We start from the raw sequence: 27,072 nt of genomic DNA on the forward strand, positions 1-27,072 counted from the left end.
AACAGACAGTCATCCTGTATCAAAAGCTGCCTTGTGCTTCTCTTCTGTTTCAAAATTAGTTTGGTGGTGAAATGGTCCCATTTGCAGTCAGTGACTTTTCCTCATCCCAACTTTTGCCCCCTCCCTTAAAATTTGAAGGGGAGTTTTGCTTTGTACTATTTCTTTTAGGTCTCTGCCTTGCAGAGTTGTGTTGTTTTTAAACCTATATTTTATCATTTTTACTGTTTGATTATAGACCACCTTGAAACTTACACAAAAAGTGATTCACAAATTAAATTTACAGCAACATGTTACTAATTGCATAGTTCTTTCAAATCTGCATGACACTCTTCCCTCTTTCTGGTGTGCCTTTGCTGTTCTTCACCAGGAGGTGTCATTGTAGGATGAGAATTACATATCACTGTAGAAGCAATGTAAAGCTCTTTCCTGACAAGACTATAAAAGTTTGATAATAGACATCAAAGCCAAATTTCATTTTCTCCCTTGAACATTCACACTTCAGTATATCACTGAGTAGGGCAAGGCATGGATCTTATGCATTCTGTCACCTTAGCTGCTTTCAGTCCTTTCTGTCCCAGTATCTAACCCTTTTGCATTTCTTTCATAGGCGATATAAGAAATGACATCTACATTACCTTGCTAAATGGAGACCTGGATAAGTCTAATAAAACTTCACAGAGAAACATAGAAGTCAACATGTGTGTCTGTGATGAAGATGGGAAAGTGATACCAGTAAGTGTTGCTCTCTTGTGTGCATATTGAAGATGAACAAGCACAACTTTGATATAACCTCATTTCCTAAAGCTTGTGCTGCAGTTCAGATCTGTTGGTTTTGTTCTGTTAGCATTTATATGCTGATGAAGAGCGCTTGATTCAGAAACTCGGCACACAGAATTCTTCAACCATAGGTGTATATTGGCAAGCCATCTTATCCCAGTCATGACATATTTTGAGAGATATGTTTGCACTTGATATATGAGGGGGTGAAAAAAGAAGTCATATAGATGCAAGTAGCCTGGTTTGGCCTAAATAGATTGCCATATGTTTTAACTGTTGGACTTTTAGTAAGATAGATAGATAGATAGATAGATAGATAAATTTATTGTCATTGTCCGTATATACACAGTATACACAACAACGAAAATCAAACACCCACCCAAAGACCGGGTTCACATACACATTTGCACGTATCTCCAACACTCTCATCCTATTCAGACATAATCTATAAAAACATATCATACTCCAGAATGTAACATAACCTATTAAAGGCATAACATAACCTAAAAACCTGTCTCATTCCTTCCTACTCCCTGCTTGCTATTTCTTGCAACTGGCCCTGAGATCATTATTTAGTGCAATCAGAGCTCTTGGATAGAAACTATTCAGAAGGCGTGTGGTTCGTGTTTTCATTGTCCTATATCTTCTGCCCGAAGGCAACAGTTCAAAGAAGTTGTGAGCAGGATGGGTGGGATCTCTCAGGATATTGTGTGACTTCTTCAAAGTGCGAGACGTGAAGATCTCATCCAGGGTTGGTAGTTGGAGCCCAATAACATTCTGGGCAATTTTAATTATTCTCTGTAAAGCTTTTTTATCCGTTTCAGAGCTGCTCCCATACCACGATAATATACTATAGGTTAAGACACTCTCGATGGTACTGTGATAATAGGACAGAAGTAGGTGCTGAGATAGATTCAGTCCCCTGAGCATTCTCAGGAAATACAACCTCCCCTGCACCTTCCTCACAACCATATTAATATTTGCAGTCCATGAGAGGTCCTCAGAGATGTAAATGCCCAGGTATTTAAAACTACCAACCCTTAGATGAATTCTAAGAACCCTGGTATAATATATTGATATATAATATATTGATAGCATTGGCACATTGGTTTTTTATATATATAATTGTGCATTTTTAGTATAAAAAAAGATTTCCTCCCCACACATTCTGTGTGTAAAATTCTGCCCTTGAATTTTACAGGTGAAGCAGCTAGCTAATAAATCAAGGGCAACAAGAATAGGTTTACTTCAGCAACTATTGTTTGTTGACCTCCATAACACCCCTTAAGAGCAAAACATAATGTTTTTTAGAGTCCACAAATAATAGAATCATAGATGCAGCTTTAAAGTAATCCATTTTGGGCCCAAGCCCATTCGCTGGTATATTCCATAGCTTCAGCTCCACACTCCAACATGCAAAAGTCATGCAAGGTTGCTTGTTCCTGCAAGTTCCATGTGTACTCACAACAATGCAAATTGAGCAAATTGAAATGCCAGCTGCCAATGAAGCAGTACTGAGCAACAAAGAATTTCCCTTTGGTGTTTGCCTCTGCGAGGCTTTTCTGGAGGTTCCAAAATAATGTGAAAAATCTGAGATAGGTCTGCGGAAAGATTATTGACAGTCTGTGGCACAGTCTCAAGTCTTCCTCCTGGTCTGATCTAAGGCTGAAATTGCCTGTAAAAACAAAAACAAAACACCTTGATATTTAAATGACATTATATATATATGTGTGTGTGTGTGTGTGTGTGTGTGTGTGTATACATATCTCAAGGTGTTTTGTTTTTGTTTTTGTGTTATATATATTTTGTGTTATCATATATATAATATACAGTGGTTCCTCTGGTTAAGAACTTACTTCGTTCTGGAGGTCCGTTCTTAACCTGAAACTGTCCTTAACCTGAGGTATCACTTTAGCTAATGGGGCCTCCCGCTGCCGCTCCATTTCTGTTCTCATCCTGGGGCAAAGTTCTTAACCCGAGGTACTACTTCTGGGTTAGCAGAGTCTGTAACCTGAAGCTTTTGTAACCCAAAGCATTTGTAACCCGAGGTGCCACTGTATATTATAATATATGTTGTTGTTGTTGTTTAGTCATTTAGTCGTGTCCAACTCTTCATAACTCCATGGACCAGAGCACGCCAGGCATTCCTGTCTTCCACTGCCTAATAATACATTATATATATATATATATTCTCATGCTCCTTCTGACTAATAATTCAGATAAAAGCTCTATATACATTTTTGTCTGCTGTGTAGGTGTGCTTAAGTAGATGTGACCAACCTGTTCGACATCTTAGCTTTAAAAATAAATGATACAGAGTGAAAAGAAGGAAGAATTTATTGGAACAGCAAGCTATCCTTGGCTGAGAAAATAATTGCACTGTTAAATTTCCTGGGAGTTACTCAGAGTATTGGTTGGATATTGGTTGGAAAAGAAGAAAAAATTGGCAGGGCATTCGCATGAAAGACTAAACATGCAAATAAGTAGCATAAAACAGTTACATAAATATAAATTCTGGAAAACTGCTGAGAGAAGAAGTAGCCAGAAAACCTTCAATGACTAATCTCCTCTCCCATGCACCATATAGCTTTGTTGGATGCTGAGAACATTATTTCCAATATTGGAAAATTTATGAAGTAGCTGAATAATTTTAGGAGCTAGGTAGTGGAAATGCAGTTAAATTTGCTAATGAGTTACAGTTGGTAGGACAGATGTTACTATCCTTTACAAGTGGGAGAAGTACAGCATTTCTTGTTCAGAAAGAAGAGACAGGTACAGACATGGCCACATTCCCAGATAATGTGGTCCTTAAAAGTGCTTCTGTGAGAATTTCTGTGCACCAGCATTTGAGTTGTTAAGCTAAATTTCTGCTTAACAGCAATCATTGCCTCTGCAAGTATGTCTGTTCATACCATGCCAGATCTGGGTCCATTGGAATCCTCAGCAAAGTGCGGCCTAGTGGGCCCCCAATGCTTTGTAGCGTTCTCTGGGGGCTCACCAATGGTGGTGGAAAGCACTGGTGGCAACAGGTGGCTGCAGGCTGGCCACCGCTTTACATTTTCCACAAAGCCTTGATGGCAGTACCAGGGGTACTGAGGGACACAGACAGTTCACAAACACAATTTAGGCCAAAGTAACATGGTGGGCCCTTCCAAAGTGCATCAGAGTTGCCAGTGGTCCATAATGCTAAGTGCTGATGCTGGCCTTAATTACTTACGTTCTTGCTGTGAGGTACTTCACCCTTTCCTGCCTGTTCAGGTAATTTACAGGGCTGCACCATCATAAACATATTTTCTGTGGTTTTCCTTTGGTTTCTGCCCCACTTTGGGACTGTACACTTACCCTCTCTGGAGAGTCAAGACACAAGAGTCCTAAAGGTTAGCATAGACTGTACGGATGGCAATATTAAAACTATAGTAGTTATATTGTTCTGAATTGAAAATATGTATGTAAGAACTAAGAAGCTGCACCTCTTTCCTCTTCTCCCCTGTTTTGTGTAAGAATGCAATTTGTTTAGGGGCTGGAGACAAGCCTACAAGTGAATACAAATCAGTGGTCTACTACCAAGTTAAACAGCCCCGCTGGGCGGAGACATTAAAGGTATGACAGGGGAGGAGATGCCTCACCTCCCCATTTAAAATCTTTGCTTAAGAGGAACCTAGGACTCTGCTGCTTATGCTAAACTATAAGCTCTGACAATACAGTTGAAAGAATGCAAGCCACCAAGGAATTGCTTGCATTATTTTGCTGTCTAGAAGCAAGAAGTGTGATTTTTCCATTTGTAAAAGTATACAGTTAACTTAGTTGCCCATAATCTCCAAGATGAATTTGATAGAAATTTTGTCCCATTCCATTTTCTTCTAGTATTACAATAATGCATTAAAAAAAAAACTTAGAGCAAATGTAGGAGTGTATGGTCCAGTAAGCTGAGAAAAATTAGAAAATACGGGAACTTCCATCACCTCATGAAAAAAGACCTTTTACAATTTATATCCTTGTTAGAGAAGAATTAATTGACATCTCTATGGTTTGCATGTAACTTGTAATAAGCAAATTCTTGGAAGGTTGTGATGGAAATAATTACAAAATGGCTGTAGGCTACTAGAAAAGCTTATTGTAAATCTGCTCCTTTTAAAGAGAGAGCACTATAGAAAATTGCTGTCATAATGTGGCTCTTAGGTAGATAATGAGTTTAATTCTATTAAGATGCTTTGGCAAGAAGAGACAGAGGGCAGCAGGGAGAAAAAAAATGGCATAATAAAAGGTATTATTGGGTACAAAATGTATTTATTTCCATGTACTTTCAAATATTTATGTGTCAAGCAGTGTCTCTTCTGAAAATGGTGCACTAGTGGAAATCCAAGTTAAGCTTATAATAAAATATTTGGAGCTTTTTAAAACTAGCCTTTGGAGTCTTCTAATTCCAAGTTAATTCTGATTATGATCAGTAGTGTCCAAACGTATGTGAGGTGATGCTGCTATAATGAATTAGAATAACGGGTTGGATCCAGAAGAGAGTGAATGTTCATGGTCTCTTCTCCCCACTTTTGTGTCCCCTAAAACGCGGTCAAAACTGGGTAGCTCTCTGAAACAGCATGAGATGTAGCACAGGGAGCTGTGGTGCGAAAGGGGAATTGGCAGATATTAGAAAGGCGACCTTTGTATACAAGCTTAAGATACCTGGTATACCTGGTATAAAGATAGGTTCAGACCATAGGTTCCAGAGTGTAGCTCCAGTGAAGATGAAACATCCGACTTGTTACTTTCCCAAATACTGGCACTCAGGATTTGCATGAGACATGATGTCATACTCCTCAAATAGTGGCAGTTGCACCAGACCAGGTCAAAACAAACAAACAAACAAACAAACAAATTCCTTCCAGTAGCACCTTAGAGACCAACTAAGTTTGTTATTGGTATGAGCTTTCGTGTGCTTGCACACTTCTTCAGACCAACACGGCTACCTACCTGTAACTAGCACCAGATCAGGTGTTATCTCTTAAAATAGCAAGGCTCCTATTTGTGGAGGAATTTACATCTGAATTGGCCCCATTTCTACATTGGAGGATCCTTTTATTACACAACTTTCCACCACTGTGAATCTTATCCACGCACAATTTAAAGATCAAATAACAAAGGAGGCACATTAGAATTTCCTTTTTGCAGTGTAGGGACTTCAAAGCAAGCCCTTTAATATATCTATGACTAAGCAATACTATCTTATTCAGCAAGAAAGTTCATTCAACAGTAGCATTAGTCATGATATGAATTTGCATTAAAATGTAAAGTTTATTTCAAAGGCATGTAATCTTGTGGCGGTATAGCTTCATTTGGCAAATAATGAAATACAAGTCCTGAAAAAGTGCAGCAGAGCATAACATTAGGTCATTATGCACAAATAGCTGCCACTGATGACTACAGCAGGACTTTAGCCATAGATGGATATTTGGGCAGCGCTAATTTAGAACTGCTGGTAGAGCTTCCCTCCATGTATTCATCATATCATTTTTACTTTAATAGCTGTTTATGTATTTAAATAGGTAGCATTGCCCATTGAGGATATGCAAAGAATTCACTTGCGCTTTACGTTTAGACATCGGTCATCTCAGGAGTGTAAGTAACCTGCTTGATTATTTGCATTCAATATGCAACATTAGATAAGTGGACATGTTATAGGCGGGAAAAAGAATTATACCAAATTATTTATTGCACAGCTAAAGACAAAGGAGAAAAGAACTTTGCAATGGCCTATGTGAAGTTAATGAAGGAGGATGGGACAACTCTGCTTGATGGCTTTCATGATCTGGCCGTTCTAAAGGTATTGTTGGTTATGCTGCATGGACTTCCACATGGCTTCGCACAATCCACTAACAATCTCCTGCTGGTCTACTTAAAGCATTATGCTCCAAGCCTGGGGTGTGTGGGGTGTTAGGGGAGGGGTAGTACCTCTGGTAGGGAACACACCATGCTCCTTTTGGGGTAGTATGTCCACGTTTGGTGCCCACCTCCACTCAGCTCTCACCTGAGGTTCCTAGAAGCTGTCCGCATGTGACTGTGGCCACACCCCAGGAACAACTTTGACTGGCTGGCTAAACCAGGTGAAGGTAGCCAATGGGTCTCAAACCCTTGGTGAATTAGGGACTTCCCCTGCATGTGAAGACAGGCTGGGGCAGATTGAGTCCCAGGGGGCTCACTTTGGTGCTGCTAACACTGTGGTTTTACTTTCCCATCAGAGGCACACTCCATTGTCTCTTGCCAACAACTCCTAGCCTGAAAGGGCTAGGGGGAGGGCATTCCATAACTGGCATGCAAATACTGGGGGAAAAAACCCTTCTCCCCAGCCCAGATCCATCTGCCTAAATTTTGAAAGAGGGGTCCTGAAGGATAGCATATTCATATAGGAACATCCATCAGTGCTAGAACTGAACTCAGTGTATTTCTTTGTGTAGCGTGAGTTACGCCAGGAATAGCTAACGTGGTACCTTCCAGTTGTTGTGGACTACAATTCCCATCAGTCGCAGCCAGCATACCCAATAGCTAGGGATGGTGGGAGTTGCACTTTGGAGGCCAGCACGTTGACTATTCTTGACTTACACCGTTCTAGCACATACAGCAAGTGAAAATGCTGTAGCTGGCTTTTCCTAAAAAAATTCAGGTGTACTCAACACATCTGGCAACTAACCCAAGTTTCTGGCTTTTACACAAAATCCTTGCAAATGGCCTAGTGGGAAACAGAAAGAAAGGGACAAAAAGACTGAGCTGACTATATTTCAGGTTGTTTGGAGCTTTTCCAAATATGTCCTTATAGGATGCTGGAGGTCTGTCAGACAGAAAGCTGCAGTCTGGTGATAAAACCTTTAGTCAGTTTTAAATGCTAAACTGGGAATGGCTGCCTAAATACCCTTTGATTTCCATTTTTAAAAGCAGTTTATTACTAAACATCCACAATGTTTCCTTGAAGATAAATAAGGAAAATCAGTTGTATGAAGCAGGTGTCCTTAGCACCAGAGTTGTGTGGCTCCCCAAGTTTGAAAAACAGTCTGCAGTACAATTTAGGAACCTACTCTTAGTACTTAAGAGTTAGAAGCCCTGTGGGACATGACCAATGCCCTGAGTGTTGCTAAAATGAAAAAGACTCTCACTTGTGGAGTTTTAGGGCACAACTAGCAATGAGTTGGTTGTAGGACTGTTGCTGAAAATGGAAGCCCCTGTTCAAGTTTCCCCAGCTGTTCCTGTCATGTTTAGTCCAGGGCTGGGGAATATGTCCTGTAGGCTTATCTTGACCTAGTTGCAATTTGGCCAGCAAGGCCATTTTTCTGAAACCACTCCTGCATGTAAATCAAGTTACATCACTCTGATGGGCAGGTGCTATCAGCTGGTGGGAGGTGGGGGTCAATTCTCCTTGGTTTGCCTGTAGATGCTAATTCCCTGCAGGGAACTCTCACATGCAGCTGGTCCCTGCCAAAAGGATAATAAAATTTAGACGGACTTAATACTGTGATCTTTCCATACCCAACCAGTGGTGTGGTGTGGGAACAGGATAATACACAAAATGATCACACAGCAGCATAAGTAAGTCTGTCTGTACTAGGGTAACCAATGCGGTACAATCCTGATGTTTCTGGACTTCAGCTGCCATCAATTCTGGCAACAGCAATGCTGACTTGGGCTAATGAGGAACAGAATCCAACATAACATGGAGAGTGCTCCCTGGCGTCAGTTGAGGGACAATTCAACCCAAAGCTGCTACTTTTTGAAGCTTTACTTTTCACCTTTACGCATCCAAAAGTTTAATCCCATCCGGTTGCTATAAGAACTGTTGCTTTAAAAACTGGTGCCTGAGTTTGCTTTTTAGTTCCTGCCCCACCTGCTGCAATGGGGGAACTGTGGCAGAGATGGGGATGTGCAGGTGTTGTTAGAAAACAATACCCCCTCATCCTTGACCCTTGGCTATGCTGGCTGGGATTGATTACGTAGATGGAGTCCAACCAAATCAGCAAGGTCACAGATTCCCCACTAGTGGTCTAAGGACCATAGTTTTGATCTATTTGTAAGCTGCTCAGGAGACCCTTTTGATTGAAGAGCAAAGTAAACATGATTTAAATAAAATGAATTTGTTTCCATTTCCATTGTTCACTGAGAAGATCTTTTTTAATGGTTTCCATGTGTCCACGGACTTATGTGCATGTTGTGACCTCTTCTCTTTATAAACCAGCAGATAATTCTTTGCCCACGTATCCTCACTTAGTTTCAAAAGTAGATTGTGAGTTTTGTTTGTGCAGAGAAATTGCATATACTTTTGCAGTCTTCACTGGGTTAAGTCTCTCAATCCAATATTTTTTTTAAAAAGATTTATTTCTAAAAGGCTACTGGTGTGGAAGAGTGCAGCAAAGTTATCCTAGTTATATGGGAATTTAGCTCATTCCACTGACTCTCACCTTGTTTTCATGCCTTGCTTTCAAGGGTGATAGTAAGAAAATGGAGGATGCCAGTGCTTACCTGAGTCTCCCTTCCTCACGTCATAACATAGACTCTAAAGGCTCAACCTTAAGTCGGAGTTCAAGCAGTGTTGGAGGGCTCTCAGTAAGCTCAAGAGACACATTTACCATTTCAACGCTTGTTTGTTCAACCAAGCTAACTCAAAATGGTAAGAATATAAGCTTCTGACAAGGCTTTTTAAGTTGCACTTGAAAGCTAGACCCCCTTTCTCTGTGAATATATTTCTGCTCTTCTCTGCAGTTGGTTTACTGGGCCTTTTGAAGTGGCGTATGAAGCCAGAGCTCTTGAAGGAGAACTTAGAAAAACTGAAGATTGTGGATGGGGAAGAAATTGTGAAGGTATGTTTTTAAAATGTTTACAGCAGTGTAATTTTAGGTCAGGGACTTTCTGAAAAGCCATATACTATGGGGGAGGTAATCATGCCCCTTTCCCGGGAAATGATGTAGTGTGCAGTCCTTGGTTCCTCAATGGATAAATATTTCCTAGAGAGACAAATTAGGAATCCTGGTGCTATTCCTCAACTTATTTCCAAAATCCATGTAGGAAATCTTAGCCATTTCAACAACATGTTTTTCTATCTCAAGTGGTAACACATCTTTTGTGCTCATTGAAGCAAACTAATCCCTTGAGAATGGCTCAGGAAATTGTCTTCGCTCAGTTTCAGTCATCATAGGCTGAGAGCATAGTTCTCAAATAATAAAGTTGTGTTTTCTTTTTACAAGGCATCAGTCTTGTTGGCTTCATTGGGGGAAAGGCCATGGGTCAGTGGTAGAGCATATTATTTGCATGCAAAGGGATTTTCAGATGCGGCTGGGAATTTCCCCTACCTGAAACCCTGGAGAGCCACTTCTTTTTGGAAATAATTGCCCCAAAGTGACATCAGTTCAGGATAATACCAGTCCTGTTTGCACAGAAAACAGATGGCCGCTCAACAATTGAACTGGATTTCAGGCATACCTTACATGGCAAAATTTCTATTTTATTTTAATGTTTTCCTATTTTATTAACCGTGCTGTGCTAAATGCTGCCCTGGAATATGCTTCCCTTTGTTGGCTTTTTTGTTTTTTAACAGAAAACATGATTTTTTTAAAAAAAAGACAATGATGAAACAATTGTGTTCAGAATATTTTCAAACAAAAGAAAGCATGTTTTTCAAAGACTTGGTATTAGAGTTTCACCCCCAAAATATGCCCTCTGCCCCAGTGACCCCTGATTCGGTGGGAGCAGGTTATTTGTGAATTCCTGATTGATTGTATGTGATGGGGGCAGTCCTGGTTGTTCATATGTCTGCTCTGTTCGTTTATCAAATAAAGGATGAGGTTTGATTTTTACATCAAAAGGGGCACCTGGGTGGAGAGTCACACCTGCCTTCTGTTGCATTGTGCTGAGCAATTTTCTCTCATATTAGCTTCAATACTGAAAGTAAGTTAAGGCTGCATGTGTGCTAAATACAGCAGGTATAATTCATTTTCCCTTGACTTGAAGCTTCACACAAATATTCTTTGGGGACACTCACGCTGATTAAAGTAGAATCAGTGAGCTGCTGCTTTAGCACTCCCCAAACTTATCAAAATTCTGGGCATGGCAGTTTTGTAACAACCGTAGATCCTTTGATTCAAGTCTTTACTCTTTACGCACGATTAACTCAAAGTAAGCACAATATCAAGGCAAATCTAAAAGGCAATGTGTCTTTGCCTGTACAAATGAAATGGAATATATGCTTAGAGGGTTGTGAGACTAAGAAAAGCTACCCATTATCTTTTCCTTTCCTATTAATATATATAAAAAGTAAATTGATCTCTGATCACAAGGTGAGTGTTGCTCTTTTTTTTGGAAAATATTTGTGTTTATTGGTGAAATGTGAACATGTAATGGTTTATCTATGTGATGCATGCTCCTTTTGCTATGAAGAACTATACTTCAGACTATGACTATGGAAATATGTAGCAAGGATTACGGTACTTACCTACATACAAAATCCACAGCTGGGTAACATCATTATTAGGGCCAACCAGAATGTCACAAACTTTAATGTTTTCCATCAGGCAAGATGTTACACACAGCAGTCACACTAGAAGCACTGATGAAGAGGGCGAGATTATAAACCTTCATTCAAACGGTTCTTTAATGGGGTTTAGAAAAGGAATTCAGTTAGGTATACAAGTGGGAGCGAAACAGTACAAATTGAAAGCATTTGCAGATGATTTAGTATTGACTTTACAGGAGCCGGAATCTAGCACTAAAAGAGTATTAGAATTAATCCAAGAATTTGGTCAGGTGGCAGGTTTTAAGTTGAATAAGATGAAAACTAAGGTATTAGAAAAGAACTTAACAGAGATTGAGAGAGAGAAGTTTCAGAAGGAGACAGGACTGAAACTGGTCAAGAAAGTGAAATATTTAGGGGTTAATATGACTGCTAAGAATGTGAATTTATTTAAGGATAATTATGAAAAATGTTGGAGTGAAGTGAAAAAAGATCTAGAAATATGGTCAAATTTGAAGTTATCGTTGTTAGGCCGAATTGCTGTGATAAAAATGAATGTGCTGCCAAGGATGTTGTTTTTGTTTCAAACATTACAAATCTTGGATAAGATGGACTGTTTCAAGAAGTGGCAGAAAGATATTTCCAGATTTGTTTGGCAGGGCAAGAAGCCTCGAATAAAATTTAAGATATTAACCGATGCTAAAGAAAGAGGTGGATTTGCCCTGCCAGACTTAAAACTTTATTATGAATCAGCGGCTTTTTGCTGGCTGAGAGAATGGCTACTTCTCGAAAACACTGATGTGTTGGATTTAGAAGGTTTCAATAATGTATTTGGTTGGCATGCATATTTGTGGTATGATAAGGTCAAAGTACATAAAGCGTTTAAAAATCATATTGTCAGAAAAGCATTGTTTAATGTTTGGATAAGATATAAAGATTTCTTAGAAAAGAAAACCCCAAGATGGTTGTCACCAATGGAAGTGAAGGGACAGAAAAAACTCAATATGGAGGCCAAATGGCCGAAATATTGGGAAATTTTGGAACAAGATGGAGACAGATTAAAATTGCAGAGCTTTGAAAAATTGAAAAATAGAGTGCGAGATTGGCTCCATTATTATCAGATAATGGAGGCATACAATCTGGACAAAAAAGTTGGCTTCCAGGTGGAAAAATCAAAATTGGAAACAGAATTGTTAGATTCAAAAAATAAGAATTTGTCAAGAATGTATAACTTGCTGTTGAAATGGAATACTCAAGATGAAATGGTGAAATCTGCTATGATTAAATGGGCACAAGATGTTGGACATAATATTATGATGGCTGACTGGGAACGGTTATGGACCACTGGTATGAAGTTTACGGCATGCAATGCCTTAAAAGAGAATTTAATGAAAATGATTTACAGGTGGTACATGACACCAGTCAAGCTTGCAAAAATTTACCATTTGCCTGACAATAAATGTTGGAAATGTAATGAGACTGAAGGTACATTCTTTCACCTTTGGTGGACATGCCCAAAGATTAAGGCATTCTGGGAGATGATCTATAACGAAATGAAAAAGGTATATAAATATACCTTCCTGAAGAAACCAGAGGCCTTTCTCCTGGGCATGGTTGGCCAGTTGGTGTCAAAGAAGGATAGAACTTTCTTTATGTACGCTACAACAGCAGCAAGAATACTCATTGCAAAGTATTGGAAGACACAAGACCTACCCACCAGGGAAGAATGACAGATGAAGCTGATGGACTATATGGAACTGGCGGAAATGACTGGCAGAATTCGAGACCAGGGAGAAGAGTCGGTGGAAGAAGACTGGAAAAAATTTAAAGTATACTTACAGAAATATTGTAAAATTAATGAGTGTTAGAAGGATGTGGGAATGAAGTTACATGGTTTTAGTAGAAATACAACAAAGAATTAAGTAAAATTTGATTGATAATGGGTTAAATTGAAAAAATTCAAGGTTAGACCGTTAAGATAAACTATAGAATAAAAATTGAGAAAGATGGGAAGAACTTGCTGAAATAGTGAATTGAACTAGAATACAAATAAAGGGAGGTGTGAGGAGGTCGATGAAACAAGTAAAGGAAAGGTAAAGACATGGAATACTGGATGTGTGTTTTAGTTTTCTTTTTTGTCTCTTTTTTGCTGTATTGATGTATGGTTTCTATATGTTTTATATGTTTTGTTATTGTTCTTTTTCTTTTTTATTGTTATTTTTTCTTTTTCATTTTTTCTGTAATTTTTAAACTTTTAATAAATATCATTTAAAAAAAAAAGAAAAGGAATTCAGTTGACCCAGGCTGTTCTAGAAGATCTATTCAGAGTGTTTCTAAACTTGAAAAGCCGCCTTCTGCACCGTGTAAATAAGTAGTTCATTAATCTTTCCTTGCATTGAACTGATGTTTCTTTTTCTGCTGTAAGAACTGATTTTTTTAGAAATGTGGATCAAATTCAGAGTTGTCCCTGGGCTAGCTTGTAGCTTCTTCTTTTTGTAAAAGATCAGTTCATCTCCTGATCATTGTCATGTATTTTGCATATTGGAGCTTTAATGTTGTTCTTATGATGTCTATATCATAAGCAACATGTGGTAGAAAAGCCAAATAAAAGTTTTCATCACCCTCTCTATTGGTATTCTGTAGAATATTCCAGCTGGGGTTCACGGGCACCAAGTTTCTGAGGCTGGAATTGTGGTTGGCAACTGGCAGCACAATGGCTGATCCTGGTCTGCTGCAAACCTCTTCACCCTCCTTTCCTTCTTCTCATCTGAGCTTTCTGACAAAGCACAAAGGGCGGGAGAGACCTGAGCTGGTATGAATGGAAGGAAGAATCCTCTTCCAGTTGGCACACATCATGTTTTCATTCCCACTTGGCAATGATTTGGGTGATATGGAAGACTTGAGACCAGGCATGCTAATGGGAGGAGAGATACTAGCTTTATCTCCTTCCCCTGCATTTGTGCTTTAAGTATCCTGATGGTCTGGGCATACTATCAAGCCATTTTAGGCTGAGGGATATTACTTAACACCAGCTGCAGCTAAATTCACAGTGACACACTGCTGAAAACAATTACTTTCCACATTTTAAGGGACTGTGCAACTTACTAACCTCTTGCAGTACACCTGTGAACATTTACAGATAAAGCAATCAACTTTCCACTTGTGGGGAATAGGAAATGCTCTGTTCATTCCAGTATAAACTATAGGCCATCCTTAGCATTACATTGGGGGGGAAATGACTGCTTTGCTTGTTTGAGTCAAATGTGTGCTATGATAAGAAAATAAGTCTTCAAAGATGTGGTGATGCTCCAGGTGACAAGGCTAGAAAGATGGATCTTTTGAGGCATGAAATGTTTTCCCTGGGGCTAGGTGGAATTTTTCTTTTAAAGACATGAAAATGTTTCTCAAAGAATCTTTATCCTGTCATGATATCAAAGCTTGTAAAATATTTGTTCATCTTTTCTCTCTCTCTCTCTCTTTCCTCTCTCTCTCTCTCTCTCTCTTTCTCTCTCTCTCTAGTTCCTCCAAGATACTTTAGATGCCTTGTTTAATATCATGATGGAACATTCTCATAGTGATGAATATGACATTCTCGTCTTTGATGCACTGGTAAGGATTGCCCTCTGCTGTTCAAGTTCAAACTATGGGCTCCATTTTTTGAAACAATTTATTATAGGAGCAAGGCACTGCTTGTAACTGAAATGGCTTCAGGATCACCAACATAGATATGTTGCATCCCTCAATAATAAACTTTTGGCTTTAGCTAATACACAAAATACCTAATTGAAAATTTTTAGGAGCTCATTGCAAACTGTAACTTTTCAAATGACTTTTGGTGTGCAAAATAAAAACAAAAAAACCACTAATCCTATTAACCTGTTACAGATCTACATAATAGGACTCATTGCAGACAGAAAATTCCAGCATTTCAATACCGTACTGGAGGCTTATATACAGCAACACTTCAGCGCAACTTTAGCCTACAAGTAAGTTGACGATATTTCAATCATTACAGAGAAAAGTGATATATAGAACAAATAATTTGCATTCACACCATCCATAGCATCTCTGGTATCTCCATGTAAAACTCGGTGGCAGAGCTGGAAGTGACATCTTCTCTGGACTTTAGGGGAGGAGGGAGGGCTCGTTTAATTTCACTGCACATAGGTGGTGTAGGGACAATAAAGGTTTATTATTATTATTTATTATTATTATTTTATTTTTATTTTTCTGTCAGTCTTCGGGGAAGATAATGCTCCCTTCTCCAGATCAATATGGAAAATTAAATAAATATTGTCATCAAATTAACATACAAACACCAACAGATACTCATCTTGGGAAATGTCATATTTCTGAAGAGAGGTGCACAAATTTTCCATAGACAGATGGTACGACAAGCTGTGTCATCTTGCCTTGTTGGAAAAACTTGCCCACAACATAAGACTCACTAAAGGTCACATAAAATCAGGCTCACTCACAGCAATTTGGCATTCTTTTTATTGATTACACATCAAAGCCAAGTGCACTGAAGCAACCCCTAACCCTGCCCCCTATTTATTAGTTTGGTGGGGACTTTAGAACACTATGGGTCTTCAGATCTACCATACGCTCAGGAAGGAAAAAGGGAATAAAAGTACCAATGAGTTTGTTGGCACTAAACTCCATCTATTACTACCGTATGTTGGTTTTTGTTCACTGTATTTTCAAGAAAATGATTCCTCATCGATCTCTGAGTGCTGGTCTACATGCTTTGTATACAAGGCTTGTCTGTGCAAAGTTTAACTTGCTGAATAGATTTCCTGCATTATGTGTAGCAGAGCTCCATGCCACTGATGGAAGATCTTGTCTGGTGGTGATGATGGTATGGAGATTCTGCACTGTGTGGACAAGGCATATGGTGAACTACGCTACAGATCCACAAGCTGCAAAATTAGTTATGTTGTTCCATGTGTAGATGAGAACTTAGTCCCTTGAGATGTGAATGTGTTAGATCTTATGGTTGGAACTTCTCCTAAACTGCATGTGTTGGGGCATCAAGCTGGGTGCAGTCTTTTATGCACAGCTTCTGTCTGTTCTCTAATGGTTGCCCTCAGTGGATTCTGGAGCTTTGAATCTCTTTTTAAAAATGGGCAATGTCTAAGGCTTTCCCATTAGGTAGAATGAGTTAATCAATCTCTTTAGGTAGCACATGGAGACAATGCACCCCCTGCTGCCCTCAGGTGCTGTGGAATATGTTACCCTATTGCCAATGTTGCACTTAAGTTCAATGGCCAGCGCAGTCAACTTCTGTCCATGGAGGGTGGAATCTTGTCCTTTGCCTTGGGCAGAAAAATGTCTTGGGCTGGCTCTGCTAAGGAGTCTGCCATGGTGCTTGGGGTGTGATTTCATGGGCCCTTCCAGGGAGGCTGTGGAAGAGTCAGAATCTGGTTAGCGCTAAAGTTTCATAAGCTGTGAGTTGGAATGAGGTCACCTGCTCAAATGTTCAAGGGATTGCTGGTACCATTCTACAGTCTTCTTAAGATCACTGATACATAGAGAATTTTTACTATCCACATGTGTGTATGGTATGTAATACGGTTCTGAATGTGTCCTTAGATTTGTTTCTATAAAATAGTTTTGCTTCATACTAAGAGCAGGATTCACCTAATGAGGGCTTCCACTTATACAATGAGGCTGTGCACCCTGGTGCTCCCTGAAATTGGCTCTGAGGCAGGGAAGTCGGAAGAACCCCCAGAACAGCACATGGGGAGGGGAGGATCAGTCTGCTATTGAAACCAGTCATGACTTAAGTCTCATAGTTTACAAAAGGGGAGCTCACCTAGTCTAGATTCAATCCATTTTTGAAAAGGGAGGTGTTTTGTGTGTGCGATTGCACACACACTTTCTTCTAAGAGCATATTAGACTATGGAGCATACAGAATATATTGTATGATTTACAATATATATTTCCACCAATATATTTTCCACTCATAGCTATGAGTCGGTGGCTTTCAGGTACAGTCCTTTGTCATCTTCATCATCATTCCAGTCCTTGCCAAAATACTTTGCATGCTGCAAAAACGTTTAAATACTGCAACCCAAAGTACTGCTTTGCTGCAAATTGTTTGGCGCCAAGAATTCCCAGCCCTACACTGTACTAGCAATATTATTCAGTGCAATGACCGTGGCCACTGTCCAAAGCCATCCTGTGTGATAGATAGAAATAATAATGGGAAATAAAAGGTCATGCTACTGTGCTTTCCCCCCATTGAATTGTGTAATATTTTTATTTGAATTATAAAGTAATCAAACCAAGTCTGCCATGTTACATCATGCACTATATAGATATTTGCCACTTTACACTCTATACAAAGGAAATGTGATAAAGTTTAACCCTATTCCCCCTTTGTAACACATTTTTCCAATTTCAGGAAACTAATGACAGTTTTGAAGACTTACTTGGACATTTCCTGCAGAGGGGAACAGTGTGAACCTATACTAAGAACTCTGAAATCTCTGGAATATGTGTTCAAGTTCATAGTTCGGTCAAGGACTTTGTTTTCACAGTAAGTATTAGAGTCTGATTACTTTTGAAATAGCACTGAGGGTAAGGGTGAGGGGCTTCTGGCCTGACCACCAGATGCAGCCCCTGCTTAATTTCATCAGGCTCTTGGGAGTTTCAGGGGATTTTTCACCTACTCTATTAAATAATGTTGGAAATCTGTTTATTTTTTTAAAAAAATGTATATTCTTGATAGATCGGACATGTGTTCACTTGCCTATTATTCAAATAGATTAATTGGGTGGGTGTTGCAGTTACTATGGCAGTGAGCTCACATTTTGCCATAATAGAAATAGAACTAGAAATGCTCTGGGCCGGAGAAGATTACAGATGAAATTTTGTTTGCAAGGTCAATGAAAGCAGATATTGCACACAGATATTATACATGGCACCTGATGCAGTGGCACAATTTACAGTATTGGCAGAGGTTATCAACCTTGTTTGTGCTGTCCTTAGAGGTAGTAATGGCACTTGTAAAATAGCATCTTGTGTTTCAGGATACAAAATCAGCACAACAATGTAAACTTGCATAGCAGTCTCCAGTAGCTTTAATTGTATTCTTCAGGATCAACACATTACAGTTGCCAAATAGGCCCAGAGAGGAGAAGGGAGTCTGAGAAACCAATAAGTGTGTAATAAGCTTGTACATTTAATTTCAAGGAGCAATCTTGAATTTGGAATAGTGTTTTCCTTGAGATCTACGATTTTTAAGAGCAAAAGTTCTCCATTTGCTTCAAAAGAAGCACAGGTTTGCCATTTAAGCAAGGACTTTGCTTTCTTCTGTAAATACAGTGGTGCCCCGCAAGACGAATGCCTCGCAAGACGAAAAACTCGCTAGACGAAAGAGTTTTCCATTTTTTGAGTCGTTCCGCAAGACAAATTTCCCTATGGGCTTGCTTCGCAAGACGAAACGTCTTGCGAGTTCTTGCGAGTTTTTTCCCTTTTTCTTAAAGCCGCTAAGCCGTTAATAGCCGCTAAGCCGCTAATAGCCGTGCTTCGCAAGACGAAAAAACCGCAAGACGAAGAGACTCGCGGAACGGATTAATTTCGTCTTGCGAGGCACCACTGTAATTCGGTTGACTTTTACTATATACAAAAACAGTCCCCCCTACCCCCGCTCTTTATATGATAGATCTGAGAGCACAGGAGGGAATATCCCCCCCCCCCATAAGGAGTATAAAGCTACATTGTGCAAGGAAACTGCCCTTACGTTTTTAATTCAGAACCACAAAATAGAAACAACTCCTTAACCAAATTGTTACCTTCCATGCATTAGGAGGAATAGCACAGAAACAAAACTGGTAATTGGACAAGAGGGATTGTTTTCAGTGCAAAATGCCACAATAAGAATAACATTTAAGAACTTGAAGAAAGAAACAGTCATGATCCCAGCGAGTCATCAAACCTGGTCTATAATTTAATACTTTGCGGAATGCTTAGCATAAACTCTCAAAAAATGAGTTCCCCATCTTATCAAAAGTATCTTGTATGTTTAAAAGAAGAAGAAATAAACACATTTGTATTACATACCCAGCAGTTTCTTCTACTCAAGCTGTGGAATCTTGGAGGATCCCTAGCTTTCCTTGCTAAATACCTAGCTATTAAAGCAGCAAATCATAGCCAGGCTTGCTGTGACTTTGATTACGGGAAAGGGAGGATTTCTTTGTTAGGGGTCCATCAGAGCTTCACTGGAAGGATTTCATACATTTTAAAATGTTAAAAATAAAATAAACTTTAAAACAAAGTTAGCTTCAGATTACAAAGCACACCAAAGGAAGGTGCTAACTACATGTTTGTAGTACTACATTTTTGATGGATTACTTCAAGGCCTAAAGCTAAAAAACCACACCTGTTGATTTATACTGTATACTCCAAGAATTATTTTGACTTCTGCAGCAGTTCACATTATTAAACCTTGTGTATCATATCAGATTACAATTTCAAAACAGTTGGAAATCTTCTTTGTACAGAGGTCATGTTTGTGCTTTCAACTTTGGCAAAAAGTAAAAACAAACAATTTTAGGGACATCTATCCTCTCTTTTTTAATGTAATCTCGAAAAATGAGATTTACTATCACATTCTTGCCCTGTCCTGTTGAAGTTCCAGTATCTATCTCACTCTTTTTCTTTTTCTTTTTGACACATTGGAAACATAAATCCCAGACTGTTCAAAAACTTCAGCTCAAACTCCTCAATTTTAGCTTAGCGTGGAGACCAACATTTTACCACAATTTAATTTAATGCTTAGGTTGAAATTCCTTCTTCTCCCCACTGCAACAATTTTATCTAGTGCGCTTGTTATAATTAGACTAGGTTTTGTATTGCCTGTCATTGTCGCCATCAGCATCATCATCATAGACATTTATTGCGCTAGCCATAGGCCATGGCATCATTCAGAAAAATAACAAAAGGAAAAACAGCAATAACCATAAAAATCACCAGGCACCACACATACAATATAAACCACAGTCACAACTACTAAGATTGTTTCTTGCATAAAATAGAATAGCAGAAGATTCGCTAGTAAAATGTACCAAATTAAATATCCGAATCCCCTTTGCAGTTGACCGCTATTTTATCTAGTTCTTTCCTCCTGATCTTCTTAGCTGCCAGCGCATAGAGTGCTATTTTATAAGTTACAAAGTCATCAGTATCGCTCAATAGCCATTTCACCCTTTCCAACTATTCAAGTGAGTTCCATTCGGAAACAGGGGTTTTATGAATCGGTCTCTTGGGTCTATATATAACGGGCATTGCAATAAATAGTGGCACAGGTCCTCCACACAGGGTTGCCCACACAAAGTATTTCTTCATAATGTACTTTGCCGTAGCGTCCATCCAACACCGCTGAGGGTATCGATTGGAATCGTAATTCTGTGAAAGCAATTCTAAGCACGGCAAGTGGGAGCTTTGACAGGTAACTGGCCCCGGTATGCTCGGTTTTAATAAGTAGGAACCATGGCGAACTCTTGGTAGAAGCCATCATGATTAGATTCCTTTCTGCATGGGACCTAAAGAGACAATCTCTTAAGTGCCTCTTGTCCATCTTCATAGTCACCTGAAAATCTTGTAATTGGTATTGGGACAAGAGGTGTTGGATACCGTCCTTCCAGCATTTGGTCTGTTTCTGTTCTGTGTGTGACATAGCGGGGAATCTCTCCTCCAAAAGAAATTGAAGTCATTTCACGTAATTTAAGCACAGGTAATCAATTCTGGCCTGTATTGTTGTCACAACACAATTGTTGTCAGTATACATCCAAATGAAACCCTGGAGAGGGAAATCAGAGTAAACCTATGGCTTATACATATGTTGATAGTCTGATTTATTTGTAGAACTACTGGTCTAAAATGAAACCAAAGATACATCCCATTAGCTGAAGTTACCTCTACTTCTCTAGGTTTTCATGTATCCATTAGATCAACTAAAAGCTACAACCTTGCAGCCACCGTCAGACATAATAACAGTATCTTTTTAGATGATTGCTTTATTTTTTCTCAAGTGTTGTTGACAAAAGCTTTAAGCTTTTTTTCATTACTGCAAGTTTGCCATCTGTCAAAAGACAATCACTTTTGACCTTCACTCAGTATTTCAGTCTTTTGAAATATTCATTCCCCAACACATTCTAGATATTATTTTCCTACCCTCTTGCAAACACAGGAAAATCACTTCCCAGCACTTTGAGCAAGCTTCATTCAAAGCTGGTCTATAGTTACATGTCAGGACCCCTCCAGGCATTATTTTTATTGAACATTCATCATGATGTACATACCTGGTGTTGATGGAGAGGCTATATGTTATTGCACTTTCAGCACAACTTGTGCCTGTGACAGTTGCAGGGTGGTTAAATGGCTTCAGTTGCCCACTTCAGCTCTTCTCCACATGTACGCAAAATGTGAGAGGGAGAGGGAGACTGCAGCACTGGCCCTGACCCCCTTGTGTGTAAGTTTTGCCCACATTAAAAATCCTGCAAAGGAGTGCCTATGCACAAACAGGCAATGCTTTGCAGGTACCTAAACGGGCAGGGTCAGCAGTGCATGTGAGATTGGAGGTGGGTTCAGCAGCGCAGTCCCACTTCACCTTCTTAGTGTGCTTAACAAAAGTATGCTCAAGGTTTGCAGGGGTCTTGCATCTCCATGGCAATAGTTGAGCTTTTCTTAAAAAATGAATACTGTATTTGGAGTAAAATTTCTATAAATATATTTTAGGCTATTATTTGTTTTACAAGTCCCAGGTTACCTCTTCTGCAGGTATGCTTGTTTTCTTTTAGACTTTTAGAGCTATGAGTTCTGAAGGAGCAATACTGACTTGAAATTAGTTCCGTTTAATTGTTTTGGGTGGTACCAATAGATCTCTGGATCACTAGTACTACCGTATAATATAAACTAAACATGAACATTGTCAAATCAGGAAATTGAGATGCTGTGTAGCAGATATGGGGGTTGTGGGTGGGAAACCAACAGCAACCCAGCACTTATGCTCATTATTAAATAAATGCATCAACAGCAATGGGCTCTTTGTATGACGAAGGAATAATATGCTACATCAAAGCAGTGATGTTTAATAAAGGTAAGCAATGTTTCACCAACATAGATGCTGGTTGTCGTAACCAAGTTGTATGGTGTATCAGAATATAGTTGAAATAACTGGCAAAAAAAGTGAGTAGAATCATAAAATGGCTTTTCCCAGCTGAGAAAATACGTTGTAAAAAGTGATGTTTACAAATCCTGTTTCCATGTTGTGCTGCTATAATGTATGAGAGAGTCTTACACGTCCAGTGTGCTTGACTACATCGCATCTTCATGCAAGGGTAAGCTTTGACTTTTAGTTGGAAGTAAATGGTGCCAGAGGAAGCAACTGTAACTTGCAGATTGGATTGCTGTTAGCTTTTGTATATAAGCTTCAGGCAAGTATTAGCCTTCCCTTGTCATAATAAAACATGCATTTCCATTCTTGTTTCAACCTCATGTAGCGGGTTAGATTAATTTGCTAATAAAGAAGATTAAATCAGCTTTAACGACCACTGATAAACCTGATAGAATGAAGGCTGCAGTACTGTTATTAACTAATGTGAATTGGGAAAAGTCCTTAATTTTGTTGTTAATTAGCAAGCTTTGAGCTTTACCTTTTTCGGAAAAAGGCAATATGTATTAACTGATATTTGATTTAATAAAGGTATAATACAACCAGATGATGAATGGCTAAATCCTGCTTTCGCCTTTTATAAATACTGCTGGGATATGATATTAATTCATGCTGGCTGGTAATCTAATTCACATTTGCTGTCTGGTTTTCTTAATATCTCGATTTGACACAGAATTGGATAGTGATGGAGTTACTCAGGAAACAATTATGAATAGCATTGGGTGCTTTAATTGTGCTACAAGAAACTGATGAGAAGGAATTTGAGGGTTTCGTGCTACAGACTTGTATAGTACAGGCTACAGCATTATTCATCTGAACAGAATAAGTGGCATCCAAATGCTGGGGCAGTTAGAAGTTTAGTAATCTAAGTAGCAGTGATGTGTTTGTGTTTTAAAAATATAGGGCTACCATTGTCTGGGATTTCCTAAAACTATAGTCCTGAATTAATCTAGATTGCTCCTGCTAATAGTGCTAGTAGTAAATTTTTATCACGTCTTAGTTCTTAGTAGTTGCATGGGTCCGGATGATGTCTGTATATGTTTTCCGAGTTCTCAAGTGCAGGACATGGGGAGACAGCCTGTTCTGAACTGGGTTGTACTCCCCTGGAAGGAACAGCTCCTTAGCTTGGGGGTACTCCTGGATCCAACATTGTCATTTGAGGCCCAGGTAGCTAGGTGTGCCTGTTTCCAGCTATGTCTGGTTCACTAGCTACAGGCCATTTTGGATGGAGATGACTCAACCATGTTACTCCATGCTCTAGCAATTTCCAGACTGGATTACTGCAATGCATACTACATGAAATGTCCAAGTTGTCTTCCAAAGACAGCCTCAAGTATTTTTTCTGTAAAGGCTATTAACTTGGGGTGGGAGTAGGGAAATAAATAAGTACGTTTTTATGTTCTGTGTCCATGAATTAGAACAATAACATTAGGTTAGTCATTTTAGGTACATACCGATGTATCTGTCTGATAATAACAGTCCAGTGATTTCATTTTTTTATTTGTTAGGGAGTTACATTTCTTAATGAGAATATGTTTTCTCTCAGGCTGTATGAAGGCAAAGAAGTGACAGAATTTGAAGAAGCAATGAGGAGGCTTTTTGAATCAATCAACAACCTGATGAGAAGTCAAGAAAAAACAGCCCTTATACCACAGGTTTGCCTACTTTACCTGTCTTGCCCTGGATTAGAGCATGTGGAAGTACATATGTAGATAGGCAGCTTTGGGGAGCTCAATCTCTCTTTCCCTCCCTCCCTTTAATGGAAGTATAGAATTTCTCAAGAGCTCTCAGAAACTTGTGTGTGTGTGTGTTGTTTGTATGCTTATTTTAACACTGAAAGTTCTTTAGGACCAAATAATCTACTCTAAGCAGGTGCTTGACATGGGTGGCGCTGTGGGTAAAAGCCTCAGCGCCTAGGACTTGCCGATCGAAAGGTCAGCGGTTCGAATCCCTGCGGCGGGGTGCGCTCCCGTCGCTCAGTCCCAGCGCCTGCCAACCTAGCAGTTCGAAAGCACCCCCAGGTGCAAGTAGATAAATAGGGACCGCTTACTAGCGGGAAGGTAAACGGCGTTCCGTGTGCTGCGCTGGCTCACCAGATGCAGCTTGTCACGCTGGCCACGTGACCTGGAAGTGTCTGCGGACAGGGCTGGCTCCCGGCCTCTAGAGTGAGATGAGCGCACAACCCTAGAGTCTGTCAAGACTGGCCCGTACGGGCAGGGGTACCTTTACCTTAAGCAGGTGCTTAGAAGTAGAATACATTGTTATTGGTCTGCCCAGAGTGCCCTTTCACTGTTACAGTAACCATGTGGTCCCACTCTGTGGGACTCCTGCAATCATATGAAATCATTCCAAATGTTTAGGGCTTTCTGACAGAATTTGTGCCTATGTGACTAGCTTTGCCCACATGAAAAATGCTGAGAAATAGATTTTTTAAAAAAATAAATAAATACTGAAATATTGAATATTGAGTCAATATTTGAATAATAGAATTGTAGAGTTGGAAGAAATCCTGAGGGTCATCTAGTCCAACCCCCTCCAATGCAGGAATCTCAACTATACAAGGAGAGTCAGTCACCTCTCATGGGGGTCTGTTCCACTGTCAAACAGCTCTTACTGTCAGAAGGTTCTTTATTATTCCTCCCTGCCAACAACATGACTACCTCTGCCCCCCCCCCTCATTCTTTTAGAAAGTGAATGTAGCTGTATAGCTTCCTTTGACAACTTGGTGTTGTAGCGAATGGGGTGGGGAGGGATAAAGAAGACTCAGAGGAAACCTGAGCTTAATCAGGCAGCGTATGATATGCCTAAGACTTAGGTAGGTTGTTTTCTGAGGCACCAAAAAGGAATCATAGAGTTGGAAGGAACCACAAAGGTCATCTAGTCCAACCCCCTGCAATGCAGGAATCTTTTGCCCAAAGGGGGGGGGCTCGAACCCATAACCCTGAGATTAAAAGTCTTGTGTCCCAGCTGATCTGAATCCTGTGCATTGGTGAATAGCACTAATAAATATTGAGGTGCCAAGTAGGCTAGCACAAGATCTAAATTCTATTTTGGTATTTGCAGAAGCCTTTCTTGGAGATATATTCAAATTTATTTATTATTTTGAGGCTGGGGTGTTATTTAGATTTGTGATAGCACTGTGAAATCTTATAGCTAATGTAATCCCACTACTAAGGGCTGGACGATCAATCTTCCTGCGAAGTAGCACAGCTGAGTATTAGAGCAAAAAATAATCAATTGCACTTTGAATCCCTCTATTTAGTTTCAATGCTAAAGATCTGCAGGTTGGAATAGGTAGTGATAAACTGGGAAAGTGAGACCAAATATGGATGAAGAGGCTTACATTCTGTGGACTTTAGGCTGCTAAAAGTAATTTAAGCATGGCATTTTACAGTTGTTGTTGTTGTTGTTGTTGTTGTTGTTGTTGTTGCTGTTGTTTTAAAAAAAATGAACCAGGAAGCTAAGGACTATTGTTGTTGATAATAGTTGAAGGTCAGCATATGAAAATGTGTCTCATATATATATATATATATATATATATATATATATATATATGTATATATAATTATCCTCTTAATCCTCTGCTCAAAAGAATAAAAGTTGGGTTTTGTTTGTTTGTTTGGTTTTGCTTTGTGGTGTGATTGTTAAGCAAAGCAAATACGTTTTCCTCAAGCACCTGATTTCATTTGGGCTTTGTAGTCTAGGGAAATAACTGATTGCTCACACAGAGATGATTTTAAACACGTAGCTGTCCAGGAGGCAGAAACGCCCTAAACATGTCCAAATATCATAAATTATGGTCAGCAAATGAATATTTCAGTAAGAACATGGGAGAAGTTGAAACCACAAGGAAAGGAAATGCCATGCTTTAAGTCAGACTTCAGCAGCAGGGAAAGATAAGGTGCCAAGTATGTTGGAAAAGATAGGCACTAAAATGGAAATGCCACAGCAGTGTGTACATGGACTGAGTATAAATGAGAGCAGCTGAGCACTTTGATCATAAAACTAAGCTTACGATCCTGAGCGAAACTGCAGGAATATTTTTAGTTGCATCACTAGAATTTGGGTGGAGAACTCTTTCCCTCAGACTTCCTAAGTATCCCCCCCCCCCCCACCTTTGCTTGGAATACTTTTCTTATAGAAACCAGACAATGTAATGATTTTTTTAAAAAAATAACCCTCTCTTACTATTCTTCCCCACCTCCAAATCTCTGTATTATCTTGCTCTGAAGAAACTGCCTTACAAATAGGCACTTTAAAAACAATCAATCTTGGAGAATCAAGTAAGGCTACAAGAAATGCCTTTCAAATTAATTTTTGTTTGAGGAGAGTGGGAAGGGATTTTACTGAAGGAACAGTCATATTTAGGTGGCCTGCTTTTTAAGTTTCTTAAGCCTCCCTGCTTGCAATTTAAGGGGCTATTCACTTCTAGAGACAAATGATCAAAAAAATTATTTTGTTTTGTTTAAATAACCCCAGTGAATTCCTGTGAACATTTTGTTCCTTTTAAGCAAGCTAATGCTTAGGACCACATGATGACAATGTCCATGTACATGTCTGTTAACTTCAGATATGTCACTTTTTTGTGGGCATTTTCTGGCTGTTTAGATTTACTTTGCTATTCATAAG

The 27,072-nt window shown here is 39.3% G+C and overlaps 1 protein-coding gene across 2 annotated transcripts in view; it reads left to right on the plus strand.

The window, feature by feature from the left end:
• Positions 1-27,072, plus strand: part of DOCK2 (dedicator of cytokinesis 2) — a 255,858-nt gene that overhangs the window by 30,940 nt on the left and 197,846 nt on the right. For both annotated transcript variants that reach the window (XM_080995208.1, XM_080995209.1), the window contains 10 exons: positions 608-732; positions 4,279-4,377; positions 6,318-6,390; positions 6,492-6,595; positions 9,241-9,424; positions 9,517-9,614; positions 14,780-14,869; positions 15,146-15,246; positions 17,671-17,805; positions 23,990-24,098. In XM_080995208.1, the coding sequence (XP_080851334.1) occupies positions 608-732; positions 4,279-4,377; positions 6,318-6,390; positions 6,492-6,595; positions 9,241-9,424; positions 9,517-9,614; positions 14,780-14,869; positions 15,146-15,246; positions 17,671-17,805; positions 23,990-24,098 (1,118 nt within the window). The remainder of the gene's footprint in view (positions 1-607; positions 733-4,278; positions 4,378-6,317; positions 6,391-6,491; positions 6,596-9,240; positions 9,425-9,516; positions 9,615-14,779; positions 14,870-15,145; positions 15,247-17,670; positions 17,806-23,989; positions 24,099-27,072) is intronic.

The sequence above is a fragment of the Podarcis pityusensis genome (assembly GCF_964106645.2).
Source record: "Podarcis pityusensis genome assembly, chromosome: 2".
Lineage (NCBI taxonomy): Eukaryota > Metazoa > Chordata > Lepidosauria > Squamata > Lacertidae > Podarcis > Podarcis pityusensis.